General features: G+C 39.3%; 2 protein-coding genes across 6 annotated transcripts in view; one reads left to right on the top strand and one right to left on the bottom strand.

Annotated features, from left to right (window-relative positions):
* Positions 1 to 99: 99 nt before the first annotated feature.
* On the bottom strand, positions 100 to 9,195 carry pcyt1ba (phosphate cytidylyltransferase 1B, choline a). Of its 4 annotated transcripts, none has more exons than XM_055037615.1 (9): positions 8,939 to 9,195; positions 8,193 to 8,329; positions 5,196 to 5,295; positions 4,484 to 4,600; positions 4,232 to 4,383; positions 3,791 to 3,869; positions 3,545 to 3,687; positions 3,170 to 3,358; positions 100 to 1,838 (listed from the first exon to the last, which is right to left on the bottom strand). In XM_055037615.1, the coding sequence occupies exons 1-9, from the start codon at positions 9,072 to 9,074 to the stop codon at positions 1,614 to 1,616; spliced, it is 1,278 nt and encodes a 425-aa protein (XP_054893590.1). In that variant the 5' UTR covers positions 9,075 to 9,195; the 3' UTR covers positions 100 to 1,613. The 4 variants fall into 4 exon arrangements, with proteins under 4 accessions (XP_054893590.1, XP_054893592.1, XP_054893593.1 ...); XM_055037617.1 differs by lacking the exon at positions 8,939 to 9,195 and adding an exon at positions 7,672 to 7,910 and having other exon boundaries at positions 8,193 to 8,248; XM_055037618.1 differs by lacking the exon at positions 8,939 to 9,195 and adding an exon at positions 7,672 to 7,906 and having other exon boundaries at positions 8,193 to 8,232.
* Positions 9,196 to 9,405: 210 nt separating this feature from the next.
* The window catches only part of pola1 (polymerase (DNA directed), alpha 1), a 54,461-nt gene continuing 37,325 nt past the window's right edge, over positions 9,406 to 26,541 (top strand). The window contains exons 1-27 of one of the 2 annotated variants that reach the window (XM_055037614.1): positions 9,406 to 9,942; positions 10,574 to 10,606; positions 11,395 to 11,522; positions 12,199 to 12,295; positions 12,379 to 12,453; positions 12,531 to 12,646; positions 12,795 to 12,857; positions 12,965 to 13,066; positions 13,187 to 13,331; positions 13,407 to 13,578; positions 14,147 to 14,319; positions 14,444 to 14,556; positions 14,649 to 14,759; positions 14,848 to 14,922; positions 15,005 to 15,143; positions 15,239 to 15,393; positions 15,877 to 15,961; positions 16,306 to 16,367; positions 16,727 to 16,816; positions 17,383 to 17,499; positions 17,609 to 17,784; positions 17,891 to 18,020; positions 18,403 to 18,522; positions 18,616 to 18,706; positions 18,782 to 18,906; positions 19,002 to 19,151; positions 19,849 to 19,971. In XM_055037614.1, coding sequence (XP_054893589.1) covers positions 10,588 to 10,606; positions 11,395 to 11,522; positions 12,199 to 12,295; positions 12,379 to 12,453; positions 12,531 to 12,646; positions 12,795 to 12,857; positions 12,965 to 13,066; positions 13,187 to 13,331; positions 13,407 to 13,578; positions 14,147 to 14,319; positions 14,444 to 14,556; positions 14,649 to 14,759; positions 14,848 to 14,922; positions 15,005 to 15,143; positions 15,239 to 15,393; positions 15,877 to 15,961; positions 16,306 to 16,367; positions 16,727 to 16,816; positions 17,383 to 17,499; positions 17,609 to 17,784; positions 17,891 to 18,020; positions 18,403 to 18,522; positions 18,616 to 18,706; positions 18,782 to 18,906; positions 19,002 to 19,151; positions 19,849 to 19,971 — 2,952 coding nt within the window. In that variant the 5' untranslated portion in view covers positions 9,406 to 9,942; positions 10,574 to 10,587. Of the gene's footprint in view, positions 9,943 to 9,968; positions 10,607 to 11,394; positions 11,523 to 12,198; positions 12,296 to 12,378; positions 12,454 to 12,530; positions 12,647 to 12,794; positions 12,858 to 12,964; positions 13,067 to 13,186; positions 13,332 to 13,406; positions 13,579 to 14,146; positions 14,320 to 14,443; positions 14,557 to 14,648; positions 14,760 to 14,847; positions 14,923 to 15,004; positions 15,144 to 15,238; positions 15,394 to 15,876; positions 15,962 to 16,305; positions 16,368 to 16,726; positions 16,817 to 17,382; positions 17,500 to 17,608; positions 17,785 to 17,890; positions 18,021 to 18,402; positions 18,523 to 18,615; positions 18,707 to 18,781; positions 18,907 to 19,001; positions 19,152 to 19,848; positions 19,972 to 26,541 lie in introns of those variants that run through there. The other variant, XM_055037613.1, reaches the window with a different exon arrangement.

The raw sequence follows: 26,541 nt of genomic DNA, 5'->3' as shown, positions 1-26,541 counted from the left end.
TAGTTGGGGATGGAAGCTCATCTGCACTGAGCTGGTATGGGCAAGCAGACCTGAGATAAACAGATATTATGCAAGTTTCTAAAGGTAGATACATGGTGAGTTTTACTTTTTTTTTTTTTTAACACAATTCAAGTATCGTCTGTTTTTCTATGGACAGCTGACATCAATATATTCAAAGACTAAAAGAATGCATGGTGCAATAAATTATACAGATGCAGACAATCTGGTTGGCACCCCTAGAAAAGATGCTTAAAAAGTCTCAAAGTAAAATAATTTATTATAGCAGTGTGATGTCATATTTAAAGACTTTGTTTTGACATTGTTTTCAACAAAACACCCAGAGGCACAATTTGTGATATTGACAATAATTTCTTTAAAATAATAGCAACCAAGGAAGGAGGATTTTTTTTTGAATTTATGCAATACTTTAAAAAAAAAGTTTCTGTGAGTTTTTGTTTCCTTTAAGCATAAATATGGCATGAGACACATGCCTATATCTCTACGCCACTAGGATGAGAGCATTTGTCTTGCTATCAGGTACAACAAAACTAACATTGATCTTCTCTGTAAAAAGGATTGGCTTCAAGGATAAATACACTGAAGAACATCTCGCTCACTGGAGGATAAGCCAAAAATAAACAGCCAAATCAATACAGAAATGGTTCCCCAGACACAAAAACATTCTTCTTTCATTCCCATTTTCAGTGTTTGACTGTATGACCCACAGGAAACCATTGGAGGAGAGAGATCCATAAGAACGTCATGGAGAACCCCAGGACTCTGGGTACGAAGATTGTGCAAAGAGGTACTGTGCCAGACATTGTTTTGTTGAAAAACAATATTTTTAACACAAAATTTGCTCTTTTACTGAAGAAATAATAGTCAAATTAGAGGTTGGATCATTCAGCTTTTTTTTTCATTATGAATTTAAGCTTTTGCATATTAGGACTTTTGATTCATCTTTACCAGTGGTGTCATCAAATTTGTGAATGTGAATTTTGATTTGAATAATAATTAAAAAGTACTTTAAAAAAAGCAAAAGGATCTTATTAGTACAGCTTGAACTGTTTCTTGGGGGGGTATTATATAAATAAAAATGGTCCAAACTAGCATTTGTGATGTGTTTTGTGTTGCCCGTTGTATCTGTTCTGCTATTCTAAGCTCTAAGTTTGGGGGTTTCTAGAGTGAAACTTATGGAAGGATGGCATCTTACAAAGTAAGGACAAAAAGCAGGACAAGAAACAACCCAGTGATATTATAAGTAGGTTGATTGAGTGTCTGTATTAGTCCTGGACAATCCAAAGCAAGTCCTCTTCACAGATATTGCACAGGATTCCTGTCCTTGTAGAAAATAGAGTCATTAAATACATCGAACAAATCCACATCCTAGTCTTCGCATCTCACCCTTTTTTTTTATCTGCTTGGCTCTCCAGAGAACGATGGCTTTTTTATTAGCTCCACGGGTTCGGACCACAGTTCCCCTGATCAATGTCAGCATTGCAAATCTGCAACGTCTTTGAGGAAACCTGGTTCTGTTGTTTTGTTTTGTTCCTGTTTGGTGAGGTGTTCCCAGGCAGTGTACCATGAAGTGAAACGTTTCTGTCTGAATCCATCTACTTCTCGTCTTCGTCGCCTTCGCTCATGCTGCTCATCGAGGCCGATGCGCCTTTGGGGGAGGCGGGGGGCGAGGGCCGGGCGTTGTACCAGCGGGCGGGGGGCGACGGAGGGGACGGGGAGCGCAGCGGGGACAGTTCACGCGGGGGGCTGTTGCAGGGCGATTCTCTGGGCGACAGAGCGTAGGACAGCATCCGACCACTGCGCTCCTGAAATACTTGTTTCTATTCAACAGCAAAAGAAGAAGAAGAAAATGAAGGTTTGTATGTGTGTTGCTTGTGATTTGCAGTGCAGTTTCTAAACCCAAAGACCTGGAAACAAATTCTGATGAGTAAACACAACAGGATGGATGTTATAAAAAATGAAAACACTCCCCCTGGCTTCTTTTTCCGATCCTTGCTTGTTAAAATTCCACCTAAATCACTGGTGAACCGCAATCGGTCCTTAAGGGCTGGTGTCCTGCATGCTTTCGTTTTTCCCCCCTGGTTTAACATGCCTGGATCAAAAGACTGGTTCATTAGTTTGCTCCTGCAGAGCTTGATGAAACGTACAAGTCATAATTCAGCTATCATGGAGCAGGAACCTTGAGGACTGCCTTTTGACGCCTATGACGACTTACTGATGTTTAATTTTGTCCACCTGAAAGGTCACAATTTGAGTTGCAAAGGTTAAGGCTAAGACAAAGAGGAGGAGGCAGAACTCTTGCTTGTCAGGAGGATTGTTGTTTGACAGCACAGATGTAGTTTTAGGTATGTTGGTGGTATGAAATAGGATAAAGTTGCCTGATGCAATCAAAACTGAAAGACAAAAAAAAACTCTTGAAAAGAAAAATATGGGAAAAATTTAACTCAGAGGGTTACATACACTAAGAATGCCTGTCAACAACTTGGAAGAGCTCAGTCTATAATACTGGGTTTCTTAAACTGAATTAAGTTAAATAGAGGAAAATGTGTGTATGTGTTTCACAGGAAAATCACAAACACACTGCTTCCTTCATGGAAAACAAAATATGACTCAGTGAATGCAACAGGGGAAAAAAACTGTTGACATTCGCAAGTCTGATTCATCCAGAAAAGACAGAGAATCATCCATTGAAAAAGAATTAGGTGCAAGTTTAAACCATTCAGGAATGGCTGAGGAAAGATGTGCAAGATGTGCGTATGAACTGAAACAGTAGATCTCATGAATGTCCCGGCTGAAGCGGGCAAGAAACTGGCAGAAAGTTGATCAAATGTATCTTCCAAACGGACTATGATCCTAAGCATAGCACCATATAAAACACAAAGTGGCCTAAGGAAAACAAAGCCAATGTTTTGTCAATGTGTGGTAACAACTGTAATTTTTACACATCTTCATCTGTCAGCGAATATTAAAGCAAATAGCAGTGTCTAAATTCTGTCATTTTCACTAAATTCAATACACAACAGTAAAAAGATCAATTTAAAAAAGTTTTAAGCTTCTTGACGGGAGACTTGAATTATGATGAACCATTAATGTGGTGGATGTCTGCCTCCCACGTTTGTGGCATTATAATTGAGCACCATGCTTGACTTACCCAGGTCCCATCAGGTCCAAAAAGTTCTAAGAAGTTGCCAATGAATTCTCTAGACTTTTCTTCCCATTTCTGGATGAGATCGTGACTCTTCTCCTCCACACGGTAAACAAAATGTTTACTCTTTTCTTCGACGTTTCGAACCTTTTCCTTCATGCGATCTACCTGGTTCTGTAGCCGATACTTCTTCTCCTGAGAGGATTTAAAAAATGAGGAAAAAATTCAGAAAAAATTGTTATAAAAGTGACAAAAAACAATGCTTGAGGAGTACCAAAGTGTTCAAAATCTAATCTAAAATAATAAGTAAAAGTTCTAGTCAGGTGACCAGAACTTGCTTTGTCTGCAGCGAATTAAGATTTGGCCGTTGCAATGTCTTACGTTGATGTAGCTGACGTTGAGCTCTTTAGCTGTGTAGCCGCGCTGCAGGTTGCGTCGGGCGTAGACATCATAGTCTCTGACGATTCTAGTAATTATGTCAGAGGTGGAGATCCCCTCCGTCCGTTGCGTGGGCACGAACATCCCTGGTTAATAGTAAAAGATACCAGCAGAAGGTGATTTCTGATCCTCATTTAGTGGCGAAATCTGCGACATGATTTTCTGATTCCACACAGACCACCGCCCGACCTGCTTCTTTGATGTGTTTGTAAACGTCCTCAGATCCTGCTGAGGAGTACGGGATATCATCATGAGCCACAAAATCGATCTGAGAAACAACCAAAGGACATGTACTGTTTGGCAGAAATAAATAACAAATAAATAAATAAAAATAAAACATGAGAAGAGCTTAAGGGAACATGCAGTAGGGCCTTTAAGTTCCTATTCACAGTTCAATGCTTTTTATTTGGGTTTTTGTGAGATACATCAACTCAGAGTAGTGCATCCTATTTATTCTACCCCCCCTTACTCGATAACATCCAGTCCAACTCGTTTCATTCAGAAATTAGATGGTAAAATAAACAAAGGTCAATGTTTGGTCACATCATTTCAACATAAACTGCATTTGTGGTGAGTCAACTTTTTTTCGTGTCGTTTTTGTTGGTACTTGGATGTTCCTCGCAAACACACCTTGTGTTTCTCCAGGAACTCCGGCGTGAGAGTCCACGGTGCATCTCTCAGGACTTCGTCCACGTAGCGGCAATGCCTCAGGGCTTCATAGCGCTCGTGTTCCGTCATGACCGTGAAACCCTTGTACTTGTGGGTCAGTTCGTCGCTGCACACTGTTCCGGGAGCAATGGAGAGAAAGCACATGAGCACAGACAGAAACATCAAACGCTAATGAAAGAGTTTGGAAGCGTTAGCCTCGGTAGCCTCTCTTACCTCCTACTATGAGATAGGTGTTTGGAAACAAGTTCTTGGCCTGCATAAGCGCACGAGCGTGGCCCGAGTGGAACAGGTCAAAGATGCCATCTGCGTAGACTCTGACCGGCCGGTCCACTGGGAAAAAAAAACAATACAGCTACGGTCAGCGCCATAAGTTAATTGGTGTAATGTTCAGAAAAACTGAGAAGAGGAAACAATTGGAGTTATGAGAAGATCAGTATGGTTATACATCATATAACTGATGTGGCTATATCAGTATAAATGTGGTTATACTGATATTATTTACAAATGATTTATTATTTCATGCTCTTACTTACGTTGTTTTAACTGCACTCAATTAAATAACTAATAAAGAATAATTATATTCATGGGACCAATTAATTTGGTCCCATGAACATAAATTTGTATTTTAGAGGTAAAATACAAATTCTAAAAGAGATAAAAATGGAAGCTACGAATGGAAAGGAATACAGATTTGGAAATATTTACGGCGGTAAAAAAATAGTCGTGGAAACTAAATCATTCAAGTCTGTGGTTGTAATGTGAGAAGATATGAAAAAGTTACAGAGATTTGAATGGATTGGCACTCACTACGAATGCAAGGGATTCAGACAAAGCTTGTAGAACATGACTTTCAAAATAGGGGCGGAAATCAAACAAAGACAAAGTGAAGAATGAGGATAAAAGCAGCATGAAGGTGAACATGGACCTGGGGTGCCTCTGCGGGCCTGCGTGATGCTGAGCTTCTCGTGAGGCGCTCGACAGTCGCAGCTGGTCTCCGAGGCGAAGATGGCAGGCTCGGTGAGAGTCTGAGTCAGAAAGGGACTGGGTTAAAGGAAGGCCCTGGAGAACAACCATTTTCCCCTTCCCTCACCACTTACTCAAACCACCATCAAGGTATTGACTACAGCTGATGCTCACTCTGCACTCTGAGACAGCAGAGACAGAAAGAGCTGCACTCAGTGCAATTGATCACTGACTTTCACCTCTGTCTGCAATCAACTGCAGGTATTGAACATGGCAAGAGGACAAAAGTCTTGGTAAGCGTGGCGCTGAAGGGAGACGTGAACTCTCTCCCTCTCTGAAAGAAAATGAAAACCAGGGAGCACAGATGAACAAATTAGACACGGGATATGCTAATTTGTAAGTGCCAAGAAGACTACTATCAAGGTCAAAACGCTGCAATGTGAGCCCTCCTTAAAAAAAACAACAACAAAAAAAAACAACTGCGTGTGTGTGCCATCTGTTGACTGCAGGGGAGTATTCACCAAATCTCATTCTCATCTGTGAAAGAGAGACAGAACAGAGCAGAAAACTGTGGGAGTGTGAGAGGAGGAAGAGAACATGAAAACAGGTTCAGCCAGGCCCCTGACGTCAGCGCCTCCTCCAGGAGTAAGTCAAGGAGCACGATGGCGGGTTTCGGGTAAAGAGGCGATCAGTTGGGGGTTTTCCATAGACCTTCAGTCGCACAGAAGCTTCGAGGTGGTTCTAGACACGAGCATTTTGCAAGAAACGCAGAAACACTAGCTTGTTATTAAATTTGTGGATGATACAGTTAAAAATGTCAGAGTAAGCCAAAGATATGGGCTGCAGTTTGGACGCAGCTGTTGTTGTGCAGTAATTAAACAAGCAAAAATAATTACGACACCACATGGAAATATAGAATTCATTGCTTTTACAGTAATACAGGTGCAAAGCTTGTTTACGCTTGTTTTGTGCATCCTTGCTCTGCTTTATGTAATTAGAGCATTTTTGGAGATGCAGAACCCCCTGTTAGTACTTAGTAGAAAGTAATAACTCTGCTTTCAGTACTTTCTACAACCTCCAATAGAACTCCGCTTTCACATTGCTATAATATTTCAGTAGTTTGGAGGATTCTTCTTTGCACAAACTCTTTAGATTCTCCAAAGTCCTGGCTCGTTTTTCACGCCACAGGTTTTCTATTAGGTCTGGAAAGCATGATGGACAAAGAAGGAGACTGATTTCTGTGTTGATTTGACTGCATGTTTAATTGAAAATGAGTTTTCTCTTTTCTAGTCAAAACCCATAGATTTTATATAAAAATAGTCCAAAAAAAAAGATAAATATCCCGATAGTCCAAAAAAAAAAAGAAAAAAAGAAAAGAAATCGCATCGATTGCGCTCTGTTGACACATCCTATTTAGCAAATGAAGGGAATGAAGTTCAACTTCTGTTTTATCTCTGACCAAACTTGAGATTTCATTCCCAAAAAGCTCTATCAGCCATTCCAGTTAAAATCCTTTTATGATGGTAGAAGAGTAGAAAATAAAAACATAAATCCGATGCCATAAAAATATGGGTGCTTATAAATGTTGCAGGACTGATTATTTTACTTTTTGAAACACATAATGTACCCGATTAGGTCCAAAGGGTAGAATTTTGTGGACTGTGCTCCACCAACGGACGACACATTTGGCTTGAAGCTTTTTCTTCCAACATTTTGCTGTATGTCATCTAAACAGGAAAACTCGTAGCTCAGACAGCACCAGCTACAAAAATCCCTTCAGGAAGATGCCTCATCACTCCTGATTCCGTGGGCATGGTGAGATTATTGAGAGTTATCAAAGAGCAGATGGCCAAGGTTAAACTTTGTGATCAGGGGAGTACAACGGCCTATCAGGGCGTGCGGCTGGAGCGTGCTCAGTACAAAGCCCGATCTGACACAAGATACAGCATCTGGCCTAAGAAGGATTAAAGCGGCAGGAAAAAAAAAAAAGGACACAAGCCAATAGCCATTGCATGCAAGAGAGACTGCCTTAAAGAAAACAGGCTGAGGCAAAGAAGAAATCGGTAAATGACGACTAGGGGAGACAAAAGGGCTGACAGCATGATTTGTGTCAGAGAGGATTAAAGCGGAGTATCCCAACGCAGGAGGCTCTGTGATTTCACTGCGACAGTTCTCACTCAGCAGGACGTTTCTCTTCCTTTGGCAGCCCCCTCAACAACAACAACACAGTCCACTCAGCACTCTGAGCATCTCTCTCAAGCACATGCAATCCAGGATCTGTTTCATAACAGGAGGCAGAGGAGGAAGCTTTTGTTTCCCACCTACTTCCTGTCTTCCTTTCTCACACACACACTCACACACACACACACACGCACACAGTCAGTAAACACACTAATCTCACAGAAAGGCAAGCAAACAGCCGTGCACAGCTTCCCTACCGTCCGGGGATGAGGGCAAGTGTGTTCTAGCTCCTCCATTATTCCCAAAGTCTCATGGGATGCGGCTGATTTCTCTCTGTTTTGTGACTCAGCATCAATGAGGAGATGCTGCTCTCCTCACCACTCTGTCTCCTCTATTTTCCCCGCCCACTCTCTCCTCTGTCTGTCTCCCTCTCCCTCCTTCTTGCCCTTCTTCCCACAGGGTGCAGTCCTTCACAGTTAGCCGGGGAAAGACCTGGCTGAAAGCGATGCGGAATCAAAGTGAGGGGAGTTTCTTATTTTTATTTCTTAAGAAGACACTCTCCACAAGAGATTTATGTAAGATATGCATCGTATTGCTGTAAATACTTAATAATATAAGCTTTCACAATAAGTAAAGACTAAAAAAAGCACAAAAAATTTATAAAAATAATAATTTTAAAACACATTAATAATAATAATAATAATAATAATAATAATAATAATAATAATAATAATAATAATAATAATACAAACATCTCACAAGCATTTCTATGACTCACATGGTCGAAATCGTTTTCTTGCCCATTGGGTCTGTATGGCGCATCATGTGTACAGAATGTGCCGACCACGAATACACGGCGCGTCGATTGCTTCTCCGGTTGATAAATAGGGCGCACCCACTGTAACCCCGAAGCTGCTGCAGACAGAGACGCATGGAAGAGGTCTCACTCCGTGGCTATTTCTAATATCAACCTGCCTGAGAGTAAAATTTTGATATTTAAAGAGAATGGTAAAAAAATATATTAATCAGAGCTACAATAATTTCAAGATACCCCAACAGTCACAACTTCACAACACTGCGTTATGCTTTTCATATGAGATATTAGGTAAATAATGTGAGTGAGCGTCTGTCTAAGGAGACCATCTGGACCATTTCTATGGCGACGGAGGAGACTGGCGCGAGCTCCCAAATTCGGACCAATCATCGCCCACCTTGGCAACATATACTGCGGTGATTGGTGGACGAAACTGTTTCACCGTTACAAACAAAACAGGAGGCAGAGCATGAATACTAAATATTTAGGTCAAATGTTCAATACATATAGAACTAACTATAAACTTACTTACGTTATAAACTATATTAAACTCCGACTTCCCTGCCAAAACCAGTAAAAAACCAGGTAAAACAGTTTATTCCAGTTTTACTTAAACGTGGAAAATGCGTCAAACTCGTCAAACTGTTAGCTAAAAAAGATTAGTGAATTTTAAAAAAAATCTTCCAGTCATTGTTTTAACCTTATTTTACCTTCCACGATCCTCTTCTGCAACAAAGAGGAGTAACAGCCGCGCAGCGGGGGTTCACTCTGCCGCGGCGCTGTTTCACCATCCTGCTCCTGTGGTAGATTGAAATAAGTGAGCTCTGTCCTCTTTTTCTTATGCATTTATTTATTTGAATTGATCAGTTTTGCTCCTGTACAGCAGGAAAAAATACGTCCCTCCCTGTCCAGCCCGTCCCAGACACAGATCAGCTGCTCGCCACTGATAAGTGTGGGCCACAGTCCACACAGCGCCACATGCAATAGATAATCCGGCTGTCAGACATGCACGAATCCTCCTCCTACTGTAGTTAACATGCAACTGCTTTCAACTATTAATGCATATGAGACGCACAGATTCATCTTAATAGGGTATCCTTGAAAAGTGTTTTTTTTTTTGTTTTCCTCTTTCTTGTAATTCAATTCAAAAGTGGTGCTGTGATGAAATATTGTAAAATATACATGGTTATATAAATGGTTATATCCCTGGTTATCAGAGCAATTATATCAATATATGTAAATATAAATAACTATATATTGGTAAGGAAACTGGAGAGAAGTAATGCTTTGTTAAGTTAAACTGCATGGAAAAAAGCAACAACAGATATGAGATAGAAAGTCAAACGTATCATTTCTTTAAAAATACTATGGCTAAAAAGATGATGAGCATATTGTTCTTTCTAAACACTCCCACACTAATACGTGTATCAAATATTGTTGTGTGTAACTTTTAGATAAGCTGTGAAACACAGTACTACAGATGGTGACGGTGCTTACGCAGAAAGCTTAAGTGAACAGCTTGAATAAGACAAACTGGGCTTTGTGTTCTCATTATTGCTTATATTGTGGTTCCTCTGTGGCCCCAGTCTGGGACAGGAATCTATTGTGCCCTGTACAGCCCGGCTTCGTTTCTGTGGCAACGGACATCATGGAGGTACAGTGACACAGACACTAAAAGCTGGAGAACAATAGCCTGAAGTTGTCGTCACAAATGGTATGTGAAGAAAGGCATATTTTCCTTCGTTTACACTGGATAAAATTACACGAAATAGACTAGACAGCGAGATTGTAAAAGGTAAAGATTTAATTAATTTTACTTTAAAATATTTTCTCTTTTAAATCAATTACAGTGGTACCTTTAAACAGCATACAAAACTTTTCCTCTTAACTAACTTGTTTACTTTGGCAAAATAGAGAAGGGGGAGTTATGATTAGCTTTTCAACTGAATGAAAAGCCTTTCTGATTGAATCAAAAGAGGAACATTTTCTCTTTCCATTTCTTAAACAAATACAATTTTTTAAAAAATAATATCTTTAGATGTTTGGATGTTGGGCGTAGCTGCATTTTAATACAATGATATTAAATGCTAGTGAATTTCCCATAAATAACACACAGTGAAACCGTTTTACAATTTGTGGCTGCATTTAGATAGACCAATGTCGCCCCCTTCTGGCCACATTATAAAATGCATTTCCGGTAATTGACTAGCAGCAGCGTGACGTCATTTCCTGCATATGACTTTCCCCGGGAAGGCGCTTTGGCGCGGGTTGTTGTGTTGTTGTGCTGCTGTCTTTCAGCTGTCGAAATAAAGACCAAATAACAGAAGTAATGGCTCCGGTTGCAGACCCAGATAAAGACATGGACGTTCCGGACGGCGGTGAGTTTGTGTTTCCGGTTTTGCACAGCTGCTTGTTTAGGCGTTAAAAATGAAATGATTAGCTAACACGATGGCTAGCTCAGTTTAACGCCTGCTAACAGGCTTTGGCGTAGAGTACTGCTTGTGTCTTTACGACAGGATTAGATGGATTCAAATTAGTGAATCTGATAAAAAGAGGAAAATTAACAATTAGGATACTTCAGAAGGTACTATTGGCCCACATAAGGACACAGACTCAGCGTCATTGTTCGTTTCAGCCTTATTACAACTTTACTTCCAAAAGATTTTTAACACAATGTGTCCATCCATTCGCTGCTAATCAAATTCACCTTGCTGGTTAGCGAGTCATTAAAAAATGTGTCATAAAAACTTCTACTAAGGTTGACAATAAGAAATTCCTTTAGTGTGAAACACACAGCTGTGCTTCCATACAATGCCAATCAGAAAGGTCACCTTAAAGTGCAATTGTAGCTACATGTAGGGATCATAAGACTATTTGCAAACATTTTGTAAATGTTAATTTAGGGTTCTTTTTAAGGGGTTTTTTTGACAGTTTTGTTGTTGAAACTCACCACTAACTTAATCCACATCAGAATAAAAATATACTGTGACTGTTTTTATTCATGAAAATGTAGAGTTCTAGAATTTTATTTCGAATTGAGTGTAAATGTAGAAGAATTGGAATATTATATATATATATATATATATATATATATATATATATATATATATATATATATTATATATATATATATATATAAATAAAAGCATTGTGTGACTTTCCTCAGATGAGAAGGTCGATGCCTGCGGTCTGGCCAAGTCTCGCTCCAGACGAGAGAAGCGGGAGAAGGTGGGCAGGAAGTCTGCGCTGGAGCAGCTCAAGAAGGCCAAAAAGGGGGAAAAGATCAAATATGAGGTGATAAAGACATTCTGTTTCAGTTTTGCTTGTGAAGATTCTTTATGTAATTCATAAATCCAGTGGCAAGTTGAGACAGTTTTTTTTATTTACTTATTTTTTTGAATGTTTTGCTCTTTTACAGTAACATTTTACAATAAGCAACAATTACTTCTAAGTCAGGGTTCTGAACACAGTGATTTATTTGAAGCGTTTTGTTACTCTTGATTTTGGTATTTATTACGTGTAGGTAAGAATTTGATCTTGGTTTGTTACAGGTATATGTGGCCTCTAGTTAAGATGCATGGTTTGGTCCGGGGAGTCTCATGTACTCAAAAGACTCCACAAGGCTTAGGTCAGATCAGCTTGCTGGTCCCAGGTCTGTGTGGTGGTTTCTAAAGATCTGACTCCTGCTGTAGTCCAAGTTTTGTAAATTGTCCCCCAAACTTTATAACTTTGCTTCATAATCCACTCAAACCTGCGGCTATCGATGCTGCGTGTGTACTTATTTAATTTTTTTGCTATGCTGTTTTTCTTCCACTCAACTTTCATCATAGTGCTCGCCATTCAAGAAACTTTGAAAAACCCATTTATACTTGCAGATATTAATTTGTAAAGCTCAATTGTAGTGCACATAAGATGGTTTTCTGCTGTGTTTCTCTTCAGTCTTTGTTAAGCTGATGTTTGCCTTTTGCAGGTGGAGGAGATCACCAGCGTGTACGAAGAGGTGGACGAGCAGCAGTACTCGAAAATGGTGCGAGAGAGGCAGGAGGACGACTGGATTATTGACGATGGTGAGATCTGGTTTTGAGAAACCACTGCAGAACACAGGCTGATGGAGGGTTCTTCATTCTAAGTAACGCCTTCCTTCTTTCAGACGGCACAGGATATGTTGAAGACGGGCGAGAGATCTTCGACGATGATTTAGATGATGATGTTGTAGAAAGCAAAGGTAACAAGCTAAAAATCCTTTGGAACAATTGAAAAATACAGACATCATGTGCTTAAGTATTTGGTTTGTGCTTATAGGAAAAGGGGGCGCAAAAGGGAGAGAGTCAAAGAAAACTCTGAAGAAATCTTCTGTAGCGAAGCCTAACACTATTAAGAGTCTCTTCATGAACAGCAATGTTAAGAGACCTGCAGAGGTCAGTATTTCTGAGAATCTTTGACAAAATATTCTCTAAACTCACTGGATGCTTAATGTTTTTTGTCATGTATGCTGTCGATGGTTTGTCAGACATTAGATGATGTTCTTACATTTTTCTCATGTTTTGTAATTTCTTTCTCTTACAGAAAGATGTGGATCTGTCCAAAGATGACTTGTTAGGAGATATTTTACAAGATCTACACAACGAGGTATGTATAAGTGAAGAATTAGACCAAACATTCTCCCACTGACAGGAATAACAAATAGTTCCTGCTGCCTTTAACCTCTCTAATACCTTATTCATCTGTGTTTCCAGAAACCTCCAGCTCTCACTCCTCCACCTTTGGTTACCCTGAAGAAAAAGAAGCCAGTGGGATCAAGCATGAATCCCTTCTCCATCAAACCTCACATGCCAAAGGTGAAGCCGTCATATCCTGACCAACATGCAGTTTTATTGCTGTTTATGTGAAGATTTTGCAAGAATCCATCACTGCAAACATCACAATTGAATAATTATGCAAACACCCTAATGTCACAGGAGAAGCCCTCATCTGCAGGGTTAAAACCCAAGGTGATGCGACCTCCGCCTCTGGACCCCTCTCCCCAGCCTTCAGCCCATCCTCCACCTGCAACAACCGAGGTTCTTCCAGAAAAACATGAAGCAGAGCCAAACGAAGACAGAGGTTAGATGGAATGTCAAGAGCTTTCATACTCTTGAGATGCTTCACAATAAGACAAAACCAATCTGTCTGTTGCAGAGGACGACAGCCTGGCTTTTGAGGGGGTCGATTTTGATGAGCCAATGGAGGTTGAGCATGAGGAGCAGAAGGCTGTAGCTAAAGATGAAGTCAAACTTGAACCCGAAAGAGGGTTGACGGCGATTGAAGTTAAAGTGGAACACAAAGCTGAACGTCAGGATCCAGTTCTGCTGTGAGTTTGTGTCTGGATCTTTGCTGCACTGAGAAGTTAGTGCAGTGTTTTTCCCTAAGGATCAAGTTCATTCTCATGTCCATTCAATTCATATCTGTGTATTTGTCCTCTTAAGATATATCTGACACATACAGTCCCATTCAATAAATTATTTCAATAACTAAATTCACTATCAGAAGAATCGTATATAGATGAATTACACACAAACTGATGTTTTCCAGCTTCGGTTTTGGTTAATTACAATGATTTTCCAGTTGCAGCAAATTAAATATACTATTTAAAGTCTAAATACAGCAGGCCAATGAAAAACAAAAACAGAACTGTGGACTTGATAAAAAAGTGGATAATACCCATTTAAAGGTTCTTTTCAATAGGTCGTTTTAATCTGACAAATGCGTCTCATCAGGATGCATACTCAGAATTTTTAGCATTTATTCCAAATCAACAATAGTCATTTATTAGTTGTACGCCTTGCTGACATAAACCAGAATCACTGTTACTGAAATACATGTGAAATGTATTATGTTTTTAGAAGATATTTATACTTAAAGCGTTTTCTTGTTTTTAGGCCCAACAGAGTTGGAAGCTCTTGGGGACAGGAGGCGGCAGATGAAGTCAGTGAAGCCCCAGTGGAGGTGCAGGTCGACTCCAGCAAGCTCCCACTAGTGGAAGGCCCTGATGGAGAACAGGTCTTCCGATTCTATTGGTTGGACGCTTTTGAAGACCCATACAACCAATCAGGTGTGGTATTTAGGCATTTTTGTCAAAATAAACAAAATGTTTTTTTTTGTTTTTTGTTTTTTTTTATAGAAGAAGCATTGTTGAGATTTTCTAACTTGATGGTTGACTTTAAATTTCAACCCAGGCGTGGTGTATCTGTTCGGGAAAGTGTGGATCGAGTCGGCGCAGTCTCATGTCAGCTGCTGCGTTACTGTGAAGAACATTGACAGAACAATGTACCTCCTTCCTCGGGAATTTGTAAGTGTCACAGACTCGGTGAAAACTGTAATTGACTTATTTCTGATGAAAATTGCTTATGACTAAACTGTTTTTACTGCAAAAAAAAAAAGAAAACAAATCCGAAGACCGGAGAAGTGTCGGACCAACCAGTGGGGATGGAGGTTTACCAGGAGTTCAGCGAGATTTCTGAGAAGTTTAAGATTATGAAGTTCAAGTCTAAGGTCGGTGTCAGTTACAGCTTGATTTGTACTTATTTATTTAGTTTAGAAAACAGACATCCATGCCTGTTTTTTGATTCTGTCTTTGCAGAAAGTGGAGAAAAGCTATGCTTTTGAAATTTCTGACGTTCCCAGTCAGTGCGACTACTTGGAAGTGAGATACTCTGTAAGCAGACACACATGAGCAAAATGTCCTAAAATCCATCCCAGGTTGATGCTGGTTTATTAGGATAATTTTATTTTTACAGGCAGAGTTTCCTGCTTTGCCATCTGACCTTAAAGGCACGACATTTTCCCATGTTTTTGGAACAAACACCTCCAGCCTGGAGCACTTCCTTCTTAGTAGGAAGATTAAAGGCCCATGCTGGTTGGACATAAAGACACCACGTAAGAATGATGCCATGAATATCACTTATTTCTTTGATCCATGCGTCTAAACTATTTTCTCTGCAGCTCTAACTTCTCTACCTTGTCTTTGTTAGAGCTGATGAACCAACCGGTTAGCTGGTGTAAGGTGGAGGCTCTCGCTGTGAGAAGTGACTTGGTTTCTGTGATTAAAGATCTACCGCCTCCACCCATAACTGTAATGTCCATAAGCCTCAAGACGGTTCAGAACCCCAAGACGCATCACAATGAGGTTGGAATATTCGATTTAGTGCTTGGAAAACATTTACGTAATAGTCAAACTTTGTTTGTCACCATTTATCATTATGAATTTACATTTGATTTGTTTGACTTTATAATCACATAAAGTGGCTTTCTTGCAAATATACGATTTGTTAGATAGTATCGTAGTCTCATATTACAAATGTATGTCTTTAAATTATATATATACTATATTTTTTGAGTAATATGTGAAATTCCTAAGAAATATCTAAATATTTGGGTGGAAGCTTTCAACTCTGTGGCCAAATACATAAATATATTTTTTTTTACATAGAACTGTAAAAAAAACCTTTTTACATAGAACTGTGTATATATATATGTGTGTGTGTGTGTGTGTGTGTGTGTGTGTTGTGTGTGTGTGTGTGTGTGTGTGTGTGTGTGTGTGTGTAATTTATACAGTAGATTAAGAGGGTTGATCACATTTTCCCTTAATGCAACATTCATTTTTCTGCAGATCGTGTCTCTTGTTGCGCTCATCCACCACAGCTTCCATATGGATAAAGCTCCTCCTCAGCCTCCCTATCAAACTCATTTCTGTGGTATGTGTTAAACATTTTCTGCTGTTGGTATTTTGTTGTTATTCACTTGGTAAAAAAGCAGTGAATTTAAGTAGTGTTTTTATAGTTAAAGCGACCTCTCCACTCTCTCACATAGCCACTCTCACAAACACACATTCATAAAGGGATGCTTGGGTCATTAGGCTACTTAGGGTTAAGTGCCTAATGATCCGAGGCACTTAACCACAAGTTTTTGGATTGCCATGCTTTCCTCATTGAACCACCGTCACTTTTAATGAATGAAGTTGAGAAATTTGTCATGAAATGCAATGAAAACTTGGATGAAATATAAAACAAACATTGATTGCAACAATGTTTCTCCTCAGTGATCAGTAAACCATCTGACTGCATTTTTCCTTACGACTTCAAAGATGCTGTCAAGAAGAAGGTGAGTGACCACACATGGACAAGACCCTCGTTTCAGCAGCACTGCTTCTGTTTATTTTAATAATTAATGAACAATACTGACAAATATAAATACCTTAGAAAGATTTTCGTATACTCTGTAGGCATAATTTGAATCGTCACTTGAAGCAGCTGCTGATAATTAAGCCAATTTTTTTTTATCCTCCTGTTTTTTTAAGACACATTTAAATATAAGGCTCATTTCTCAGTTGCAGGGTACATCAGTAACAAATGATGTACCCTAATAACGACTAGAAGCCCTAACGTTTTACTAAGAATACATTTTGCTGTATAAAATTAATAATAGACTGACCAGCTGACCTCAATCCTTTTTTTTTTTAGAAAGTGAAGGTGGAGATGGCAACTTCAGAGCGGACCTTGCTCGGCTGCTTCCTGGCCAAGATGCACAAAATTGACCCTGATGTGTTGGTGGTGAGCAACAGACAGTCATACAAGCAGATACTAAAAATACACATTAATTTAAAATGGAGGCATTTACGCTGGTCCATCTGGTTGGGAACTGAAAGTATGATCTGTTTTTCCTGATCAGTGAATGCACCATACTTACAAGACACTTTGGTGAGAAAGAAGAGTCAGTTAGCCTTTTCAGTATCGGGTAGATTTAATTTTCGTAGATATTCTCTGATAGATTTTTTTATTGTAGTTATTCAGACACATCTGTTCAACAATAAACTTCAGAATTTGACTGGATTTCTTTTATCTCTTGTAGTTTAGCAGAAGTAACTTGTTCTTCCTGCTTAAAAATAATTTTTGAATTTTCTAAATAAAACTGGATAAAATCTGTTGGCGGGTCAGACTTACGGGCTACAAACATCTCTTGTTGGTGCATCACTAGTGTGAGACACAAATTGGACAGCTAATAGATTTTTTCTGAGATTTTGTGCCACCTGTAAGTTTCTATTGTTCAGCTAAACAGCAGAGTTTAGGGAAATCAGTTTTCAGTGACCCGTTGGATCATCGCTTGCTTTTACCTGCAGGGTCATGATATTTTCGGCTTTGATCTGGAAGTTCTCCTGCAGAGGATCAATGTGTGCAAGGTCCCCCACTGGTCTAAGATCGGACGCCTCAGGAGAGCAAATATGCCCAAATTGGGGGTAAGAAAACCGAATCAGAAGCAGAAATATGTTTTCGTAGTAGATTTGTAAATAAATAAATCTTCCATTTTGTGTTTTCTCTGCTATGTTGTATTCCTGGCTTTTTCAGGGCCGTGGAGCGTTTGCTGAGAAGAGTGCAACGTGTGGCCGTCTGGTGTGTGACGTGGAGATCTCGGCCAAAGAGCTGATTCGTTGTAAAAGTTATCATTTGACGGAGCTCGCAGCTCAGGTGCTGAAGGTGGAGCGGGTCACAGTTCCTCAGGAAACCATCAGAAATCTCTACAGGTGAGTTTCAAAACTCACGGCTAACCCAAAGCGAGCTACTACCGTATTAGAACGGAGTGAGGGAAGTGAAGCTGTTTATTGTAAAATGTGCCTCTTTTTACCTCAGCGACTCTCCTCACCTGCTGTACTTGCTGGAGTTGACATGGACTGACGCAAAGCTGATCCTCCAGATTATGTGTGAGCTTAATGTGCTGCCCCTCGCCCTGCAGATCACCAGCATCGCCGGCAATGTCCTGGTAACAATGAACAATTCAACCTTATGCCTCTTCAAAACTCATTGTTCCTTTTGTTTTCCTAATCTATGAATTTCTGTCTGTCTCTTTGGTGTTAATCATGATCATTAGCATTTTAATCACCTTTTTAAATCATCCTTCTAAATAAAACTTTGATCTGAAGGCTCACCCAAATGATCTGCTCAGTCACTACAATTATTAGATTGAGGAAAGCAGTCACAGTTTCAGTGATTTTGGACATGAGAAATAAAGATATAAAGTTAATATTTTAGACAAATATCTTGCCTAAAAACATATCCAGCTATTGTCTGGCTTTGTACTGTTTGTCCTCATTTTAATCTCTTGTGTTTCTAACTCTGAGTTTCTCTGTGCGGCCTCTCTGCAGTCTCGCACACTGATGGGTGGTCGCGCTGAGAGGAACGAGTTCCTGCTGCTTCATGCCTTCCACGACAAAAACTTTATTGTCCCAGACAAACCGTCCTTTAAAAAGGCCCATATGGACACTGTAAGTACTCATAGAACTGCACAAAAATGTAACATTTTTTTTCAATTACATTTTTCAAACAAATTTTTTTCCCCTTCGATTGCGTTGATCCAGGTTGAGGGAGAGGACGATGTAGATGCAGGAAAGGGTAAGAGGAAGAAGAAGGCAGCCTACGCAGGAGGTCTGGTGCTGGATCCGAAAGTCGGTAAGCGTTTCCCAAAAATGTTGATTAGCTTTGAATTGAGTCTGTTTTCTGACCCCATCTCATTTGTCCACTCAGGTTTCTATGATAAGTTTGTGCTGCTGCTCGACTTCAACAGCTTGTACCCTTCAATCATCCAAGAGTTCAACATTTGCTTCACCACTGTACAGAGGCAGGCTCAGAACTCCCACAGAAAGACTGACGTGAGTGAAATTCACTCGCGTCCAGATGAATTACAACTGATATACTTCGTCAGGCAGATTAATAAGTCCCAACCTTTGTGCACACTTTGTAACAGGATGATGAGCCAGAAGAGATTCCTGAGATTCCAGATTCTAACCTGGAAATGGGAATCCTGCCCAAGGAAATCAGAAAACTGGTTGAACGGCGTAAACAAGTTAAGCAGCTCATGAAACAACAAGACATCAATCCAGATCTCTACATGCAGGTTTGTCCTTCTATAATCATGTGCTCACATGCACAAGTCCTTGTTAAACGTAAGCATTTAATCAGTGTGTGCCTTGTCTACATTTTAACTTAGCAATGTGTGGCAAAGTAGAGACTGATGATGTTTTTAAATTCATTCTCTCAAATTCCTTTAAATTTGCTCCATCTTTTATTTCTTGAACAGTTAGCATTTCCAGTGCCTCTCTGAGGTATTCTCTTTCTTGAATTAAATATTTACTTTTTCATGTTACAATCAGAAAAAATGAATGAATTTCATCTGGATTTTATGTGACAAACTGGCCTAACGTAACAGATAATAATAAAGCAGAGAGAAAAGGATGCATAGTTATCCAAATACTTGATGAATAAAAATCTGATAGTAATCCTTAGCATTAACAGTACATTATTTTTACTTACTATTAAATAGAAAAATGTTGAAAACCTGAAATCATTTTTTCCTTTCACTTTACAATTATGTTCAACTTTGTATTGACCATTAATTAATATAGCAATCCCCTTTAATATACATTAAAGCTTGTGTTTGTATCATAATAAAACATAAATACATTAACTGGGTGAAACTTGAGCACAGCAGCATAATTTCCTGCTGGGAACAAATGTAAAAAATGTAAGTTTTTCTTACTGGTTGAAATACTAGATGTGAGTTTTTAAGCTGTTTTCTGCTCCTTTCTCCTCAGTATGACATCCGTCAGAAGGCCTTGAAGCTGACAGCTAACAGCATGTACGGCTGTCTGGGATTCAGCTTCAGCCGCTTCTATGCTAAACCTCTTGCTGCTCTGGTCACCCACAAGGGAAGAGAGGTAAACTGAGCTGCTTCTCTGCAAATAAGTGTTTAACTTCTGGCGTCACAACTAATATTCAAGTCCTTCAAATCTTCGACAATTACAATATTCATAGGAATTTGAATTAGAGCTGCAGAACATATCAAACAGCAAATCCTCATCACCAATTTTAATATGTATAATATTAAAAAAATATAATATGGTAATGAGCAATACACTTTAAGGTGGCCTGGAGTGTAACTCTGCTTACCAATAACATTTGGCCACAAGAAGGACTTTGTTTTTTATTCTCAATTTATACAAAGTGCACAAGATTAGAATAGACATGGAAAATGGAGGCAACTCTGTGGTGATGAAAAAGATAGAGGGCACCAGTGAAAACCTGGGTACATTGTTGAAGTTAGCATTGTGAAGTGCAGGAATGATGTTTTCCTAAAATCATGCAGCTCCAAATGAAACATAAGTTGCATGATTTTTGATTCATCATCCCTTTCCTGAGCTAGACCATCTCTCCCTCTCTGGCCTCTTCTCGGGATCAATGAAATAATTGAATGACCTTGCTTGAAGCACTATGATTTTCATCCACAAGATGGCACTGTTAAGCCATAGTCCACATTTTCACCAATTAAAAAAAAATATATTCCTTCGGTTTCTGAACTTTTATGTGTGGCCTATCTTCCCTCATATTTGGTATTATTTTCCTTGAGGAATTTTTTTGTGTCCTCGTCACCTTTGAATGAGTGTGAATCTGAATGAAATGTGAAAATTTCTCCCCTTCCATTCAGCCAGATCCCAGGCCATGTTTTTAGTGTCTTTATTTTTCGAATCTGTCATCTTTCCAGGGACAAAATGCCAATAGATGTGTTAGGAAATGTTCACATTCTTCATTTAAGGGCTGACAGATGTGCACATCCTATAAATGTATCCAAAGCAGCGTGTGTTCTGCATGACACAAACAGCTAAAGCCGGCATTGTAACTGAACACCACACACACATACACACTCCCGTCATGTGAGTGATGATACTCATGTTCATTTAATGAGCTCTAACGGTACAAGTCCTCAACGGAGGCATCAGGCTTTGCCTCGGGGGACTCCTTCATTAAGATCCCCTTACACACTCATTGTGCTGTCTGACGGAGGGCAGGACACCAACTCGCCGTGCGTGTTTGTTATTTTGTCAGTCCATTTGTGCCTCCAGTCATGCTTGATGTTCATCTGACAGAGCTACATTGTTAAAATTGCGTGTTTGATTCGCCGGTGCAGGTGGGAGTTTCTCTGCCTGCACACTTACAGCCGCTGTCTGTCACCAGCCAGAGGTGGACGGATTAATTACATTTACCCTCCTGCCTGCTTTGCTTCATCTTGGTTGCATCAACAGTCTTTGACGATAAGTGGGCTATTTTTCCACTTTCCTTTGAATGAAAATATGGCCTCCTCCCACAGGAGTTGTCTTACACAGTTTTGAGTTGTATTTAGTTTAGACAGTCTTGCAGGGAGCCCTTATCTAAAACTGACAGTAATCTCTAAGAGTTTTAGTTTTACCATAAAATAAATTTGGACACATTTACAGAGATTTGCAGAACTATTGGTAACTTTTTCTGATTTTGTTGCATGACAACCACAAAGTACGTTTGTATTTTATTGGGATTTTTATTGATAGATCAACACACATTAACACATAAATGGGAGAGTTTCAGAAATGTTCAGAACTAAAGTCTGGAAAGCATGCCATGTTTATTAATTCAGCCTCACGTAGTTTACACTTTATAGAGGAACCCTACTTATCAATTAGACTTTTTTTTTAAAATTATGTTGTTACCCAACTTGAATATCTAAAGTTTGTTGTGGGGAATCGAACACAGCTTCCTGAAATGTTCAGAACTTGGCAATAAGAACAATGTTTTATAACATAACTCCACTTGAAACTTAACTTTATCCTTATGTTTTTTGGTTTCAATGATGCTGTTTATTTGCCCATGTTCTCTAACAAACTTTTGAAGTCCCAGAACAGATAATTTAATACTTACATACAGACAGTCGCAATAAATTACATTTCTGAAACCACTTAGCGACACTGGATTTTATTTAGTGGTGTCTGAATAAAGACAACTGAATATTAATGCATGCTGCACTTTCTAGTTACGTCTTCCTTGAAAACATTCAGGCAATGTGGCGACGTCCTTCTTCTCCTCAGTTATGCAGAGCTTTGTGTTGGTCTAACCAATAAAATCCCAGCAAAACACATCAAAGTTTGTGCTTTTAATGGGACAAATCTCAAAGTTCAAGGGGTGTGAATACTTTTTCAGGGTGCTGTATATTTTTGGTCAGGGTTACCTCTGATGTTTCCTTAAGTTACCTTGTGTGCTGAAGGGTCAGTAAATATAAGTGGACTGTGGTCTAGGGGGGGTTACTGCATTAGTGCATCACATACATTGAGGAGTGATGTGACACATTGCAGAGCTGAGCATCAAAAGGTCATCAGTAACATCTAAACCCCTCTGGGTTCAGTACTTAAAATGCGCCTCGGTTTGCTGATGTAGCGGGAGATCCTGCTTCATGGTGTTTTGTTTACTTTGTATCTATGATTCTGCACGCAGATCTATTTATGTTGCATGTTGAGACACAACACAGGGACTCCCGCTTTTATTACAAGACTGTGGTAGACCTCTCCGTTAGTAAAAGTTAAAAGAGTCAGAGAAACTGGGTTGAGTGTCCCCTCACTGCAGATTTACAGAGTAAATGGTGAAGTTTGACTGAATTTCTGCGGTGGCCTGAAGTTAATAGTGGTTCTCGGTAGTTTCCATCTGCAGCGAGCCAGAAAAGCCAGCTGGCATTTATAGCTGCGTTTCTAGTGTATTTGTGGGTATTGCCATTTGCACTCCTGCCCCCTTTTTAATCATCACATTTGCACTCCACTTTCATCTCATGATTTAGGAGGCTTTTTATTTTTATAATTGTAACATGTACACTGATCACCACTTTGTCCGCCGTGTAAATCCCTCCCCTCCCACCGCTCTCATCTGTTTGGACGGGTGTCCCTGGTGAATGTGCATGTGTTCCGCGTATTTATTGATTGGTCCGGCTCTCATCTTTCTCTCACTCTCGTTTTAAACCGAGGCTTCTGCAGAGCGGAACGGGCCGGGAGCCACGGTGGTTTCTCGGACCCCCAGTGGGTTTCAGATGTGGAAGCTTAGAGAGAGTTGACAGACTTTTGGCCGAAGCTCCTCAAATTAGCTTACTTAAGAGTAACGAAAGCCCCTCACTTATCCCCTTCTCTGAGCCTGACTGTAGAAATGTGCACAGACGCACACATGTCACCCTCCGTGTACTACTGGCCGAACTCTGCCCTTTGTCGGAGGACCATTTGTTTTGGGCCTACTCTGTCCCGGAATGTGTGGGTATTAAAAGGGGGACTTGATGGGTATTAAGAGGAAGGTGAAGGTTTAGGATTACAAGGCTGAGGGTCCTCTACAGATTGATGTCCCCCTCAACCCCTCTGTGATATTTTGAGTTCTTTTGTATGTTGGCCAGAGAACAGTTGAATGCAGAGAGGAACAGATATATGTAACTCATATCTCCCACACATGTGGGTTACGACTGGCTGATTAATGTATTTATCCCATGAGACAGACTTTTATTGTCCGCTGACTGCTGGTTATTAGACCTCTGTAATCACCGGATGGTTTAACTACTGAGTTTTAATTTACATTAAGGCTTAAGTATACTTTCTTGGAGATTTGTGGTAAACAGACACAAATTAGCACAATATGAGTTAATTATCGATGGTTTTCAGTGTTTGTAAGCCAGTCGGAATAAGCAATTATTCCGACAATTATGAATTTATTATTTTAATTTAATAATAAATTAAAATGAGTTTAATAATTTTCATTCTTATGATTAATATTTTGTAGGGCAAATTTATTTATGATTTCCATTGTGTGTTTTTATTTCTGTTTTTAAATGGTTTTTGGTTGTTAGGTTTTATTTTGGATATTTAAAATATCTTCCAGTTCCAATGAAGTGTTCTTTAAAAAGTTGCACTTTATTGGTTTTTGATAGAGTGGACTTGCAGCATTACAATACCGTCATCAATATGTTACTTCAAAATAGACTCAAAACAACAGCGTTATTGTTTATCGCAATAATTGAGAAAATTTATTGTCTAGGAAAATTTATAGTATCTTTATTTACAGTATAAAGTATTTTTGTCCAACCATCTTTATTTTGGGATTCCAAAGTAAATGCCTACTTAGGAGTCACCTAATGAGTCAAGAGCAAATTGATTTATTTTCCTTTCCATAAATCTGACAAGCGAGAAAAGAAAACAGTTTTAGAAATGGACCATAGGAATTAGGGATGAGCATTTATTATGAATTTCTTGTAACATTAAGAATTTTGACTTATTGTCTCAATAAATTTGAATTAATGATGAAAAAAAATCTTCCAAAACTGACATATTTGTCGTAAATATAAATTTCTATTATTTTTTTCCACTCTTTATTCCAAGAGAGCAGCAATAAATATAAGTAAATTTAAAAAAAGTGTTTAAATGCAGTTATTATTTTCAGCTAAATTACACTTCTGGCATACTGAAAAAATTTGTTTCAATGGGAATATTTTTCAAGAGCAGTGTTTGTATTTGTAGTGCCATGAATGCTGTTCTATGTAATTACAGCCATGCAATAATCTAAAAATGGGTAATATTTTTTAGTTTTTTTCATTATTATTAATAGTATCCTAAACCATTAAACTCAAAAGACTCAATGTAAAAATGTTTAAGGTATGAATAGTTTCAGGACACTGTAGCTGTAGAAAAAAACAGTTTAACTCTGGCCAATTGTTATAGATAATTTATCTAAAACAGCTTAATTTCATGTCTTTTTCTCTGAAACAGGATGCAAAATAGTTGTTTTTCCTGTACTTTGAGCAGAGTTGTTAGTCCATCCGTGTGTTTATGTCCCCTGATGCTTGTGGAAGCTGCTGATTGTTGTGGATTGCAGATTGCTTTGACCTTTGTACCCTTTTGCCAGCAAATCTGACAACCATTAGCAGGTGTTTGTGTGTCTCAGGACAGTGGATGACTCCTGAAAGCCATTCTGCTGTAATTGAGTTTGTGTCCTTGTGTTTAAAAACAGCCTGACAGGAGCTCGTTGCTGACTTTATAGGGAGGCATGCAAAGGGAAGACTAGAAGAAGCGGGCTTGTGTAACAGAGCCCCGGCGGCGGGAGAGGTCAGAGTTTGGTTTAGGTTAAACCTCTGTCCGTACATGTGTGCAAATAGCTGTAATGAAGGCTAAGTAAATATTGTTGCCCCAGGCGTCCATCGTTCAGACGCTCCATCATCTGTCTTGTCTCGAGAGTGACAAACCATTTCCCAGAATTAGATCCAGGAATATTTAAACTCACGCTATCACGTCTCATTTGCGATGCCGTCTTTTAGACTTTGCAACTTAGCGACATTGCACCCGGTTCTTTCATTCAGAGTTTCGGTTGTGACTGCTAGCTCAGAGTCACAGGAATTATTTTTACATTTCTGTGAATTAGATTTAAGCATATAAGCCCGGTCACACTGGTATTCATGAGTCTGGATCTGGACCTGAATGCTTGTGTGCGTTTCTGGCGGCTGTGATGTTTCCATGATCCCATGGTCCTCCTCCTTAAAGAGCTGGCTTTGCTCCTGATAGAGCTGGACTTAGCAAATAGTCACATGGGAGCAGCAGCGATGCTATTTTGGCCACGTTAGCTCGTCTGTGATGGGCTAACGGTGGAAAGGCTGAGTTCAGCATTTAAACTGTGACATTAGTAACACCTACTAATGAGGCCATGTGAGACCAGGCTAATGGCTGGGATTATCATTGATAAAAGATTGATCTAGCATCTGCCATCTTTCTCAGGATGACATAAAGAGCTGTAAATGAATGAATAATTAGTAAATGGTTTTAATTTAGTAAACCATAACATATTTGTTCATTTTATTTCTTTTGGGGCATCAGTCTGTAAGTGAAAAAGCTGGTTTTAGGTATCTGCTCAAAAAGGCTGCCTACAGACAATTGTTTGACCTTAATAAGAGTGATGGGTGATGTTGCTTTGCTACTGGTATGTTAATGTTTGTATTGTTGGAACAAACAACCAAGTTTTATCTTTATTTATTCATTATTGCAAAGGGGCTTTTTTGGTTTCACTTACAGTAGTTTTAAATATCCAGATTTAGTTACTTGTCTGCCATTATTGCTCACATGAGCCACTGAAAGGGAAGGGACGGACTCGTCAGAATGGCTTGTATCAATTTTAATTGAAGGAGCTTAGCTGGCATAATTATAGTCAGGAGGCCACAGTAAATGAGTTTCATCAGGAACTAAACGTAATGACCAATGCCTGAAATGTAAAGATAAATAAAGTATCCCACACAGAGCCTATAAACGTTATTTTGGGACTTACTTGCCTGTGTCAGAACCAGTGTAGTGCAATGCCACAAGACATCCGCTTTACCATTGGAAGTGACACATATTAATTGAGCGAACAACAGGAGGATTGTTGGCGTTGTCGGCTTATTTTCAGTCAAAGCCGGCTGTTGTGATCTCAGCCGG

The sequence above is a fragment of the Poeciliopsis prolifica genome, unplaced genomic scaffold (assembly GCF_027474105.1).
Source record: "Poeciliopsis prolifica strain line A6 unplaced genomic scaffold, Auburn_PproV2 SCAFFOLD012, whole genome shotgun sequence".
Lineage (NCBI taxonomy): Eukaryota > Metazoa > Chordata > Actinopteri > Cyprinodontiformes > Poeciliidae > Poeciliopsis > Poeciliopsis prolifica.
This window is presented reverse-complemented; position numbering and strand designations above follow the sequence as displayed.

Bases quoted from the DNA above. Each gene is read 5' to 3' on its own strand.
- pcyt1ba (XM_055037615.1), bottom strand. From the start codon at position 9,074: ATGCATAAGAAAAAGAGGACAGAGCTCACTTATTTCAATCTACCACAG. The intron at 3,359-3,544 runs GTAAGACATTGC...AAATCCTCTCAG, and splicing joins TCAACGTCAGCTACATCAAC to GAGAAGAAGTATCGGCTACA. The intron at 1,839-3,169 runs GTAAGTCAAGCA...GCTGTTGAATAG, and splicing joins TTGGACCTGATGGGACCTGG to AAACAAGTATTTCAGGAGCG.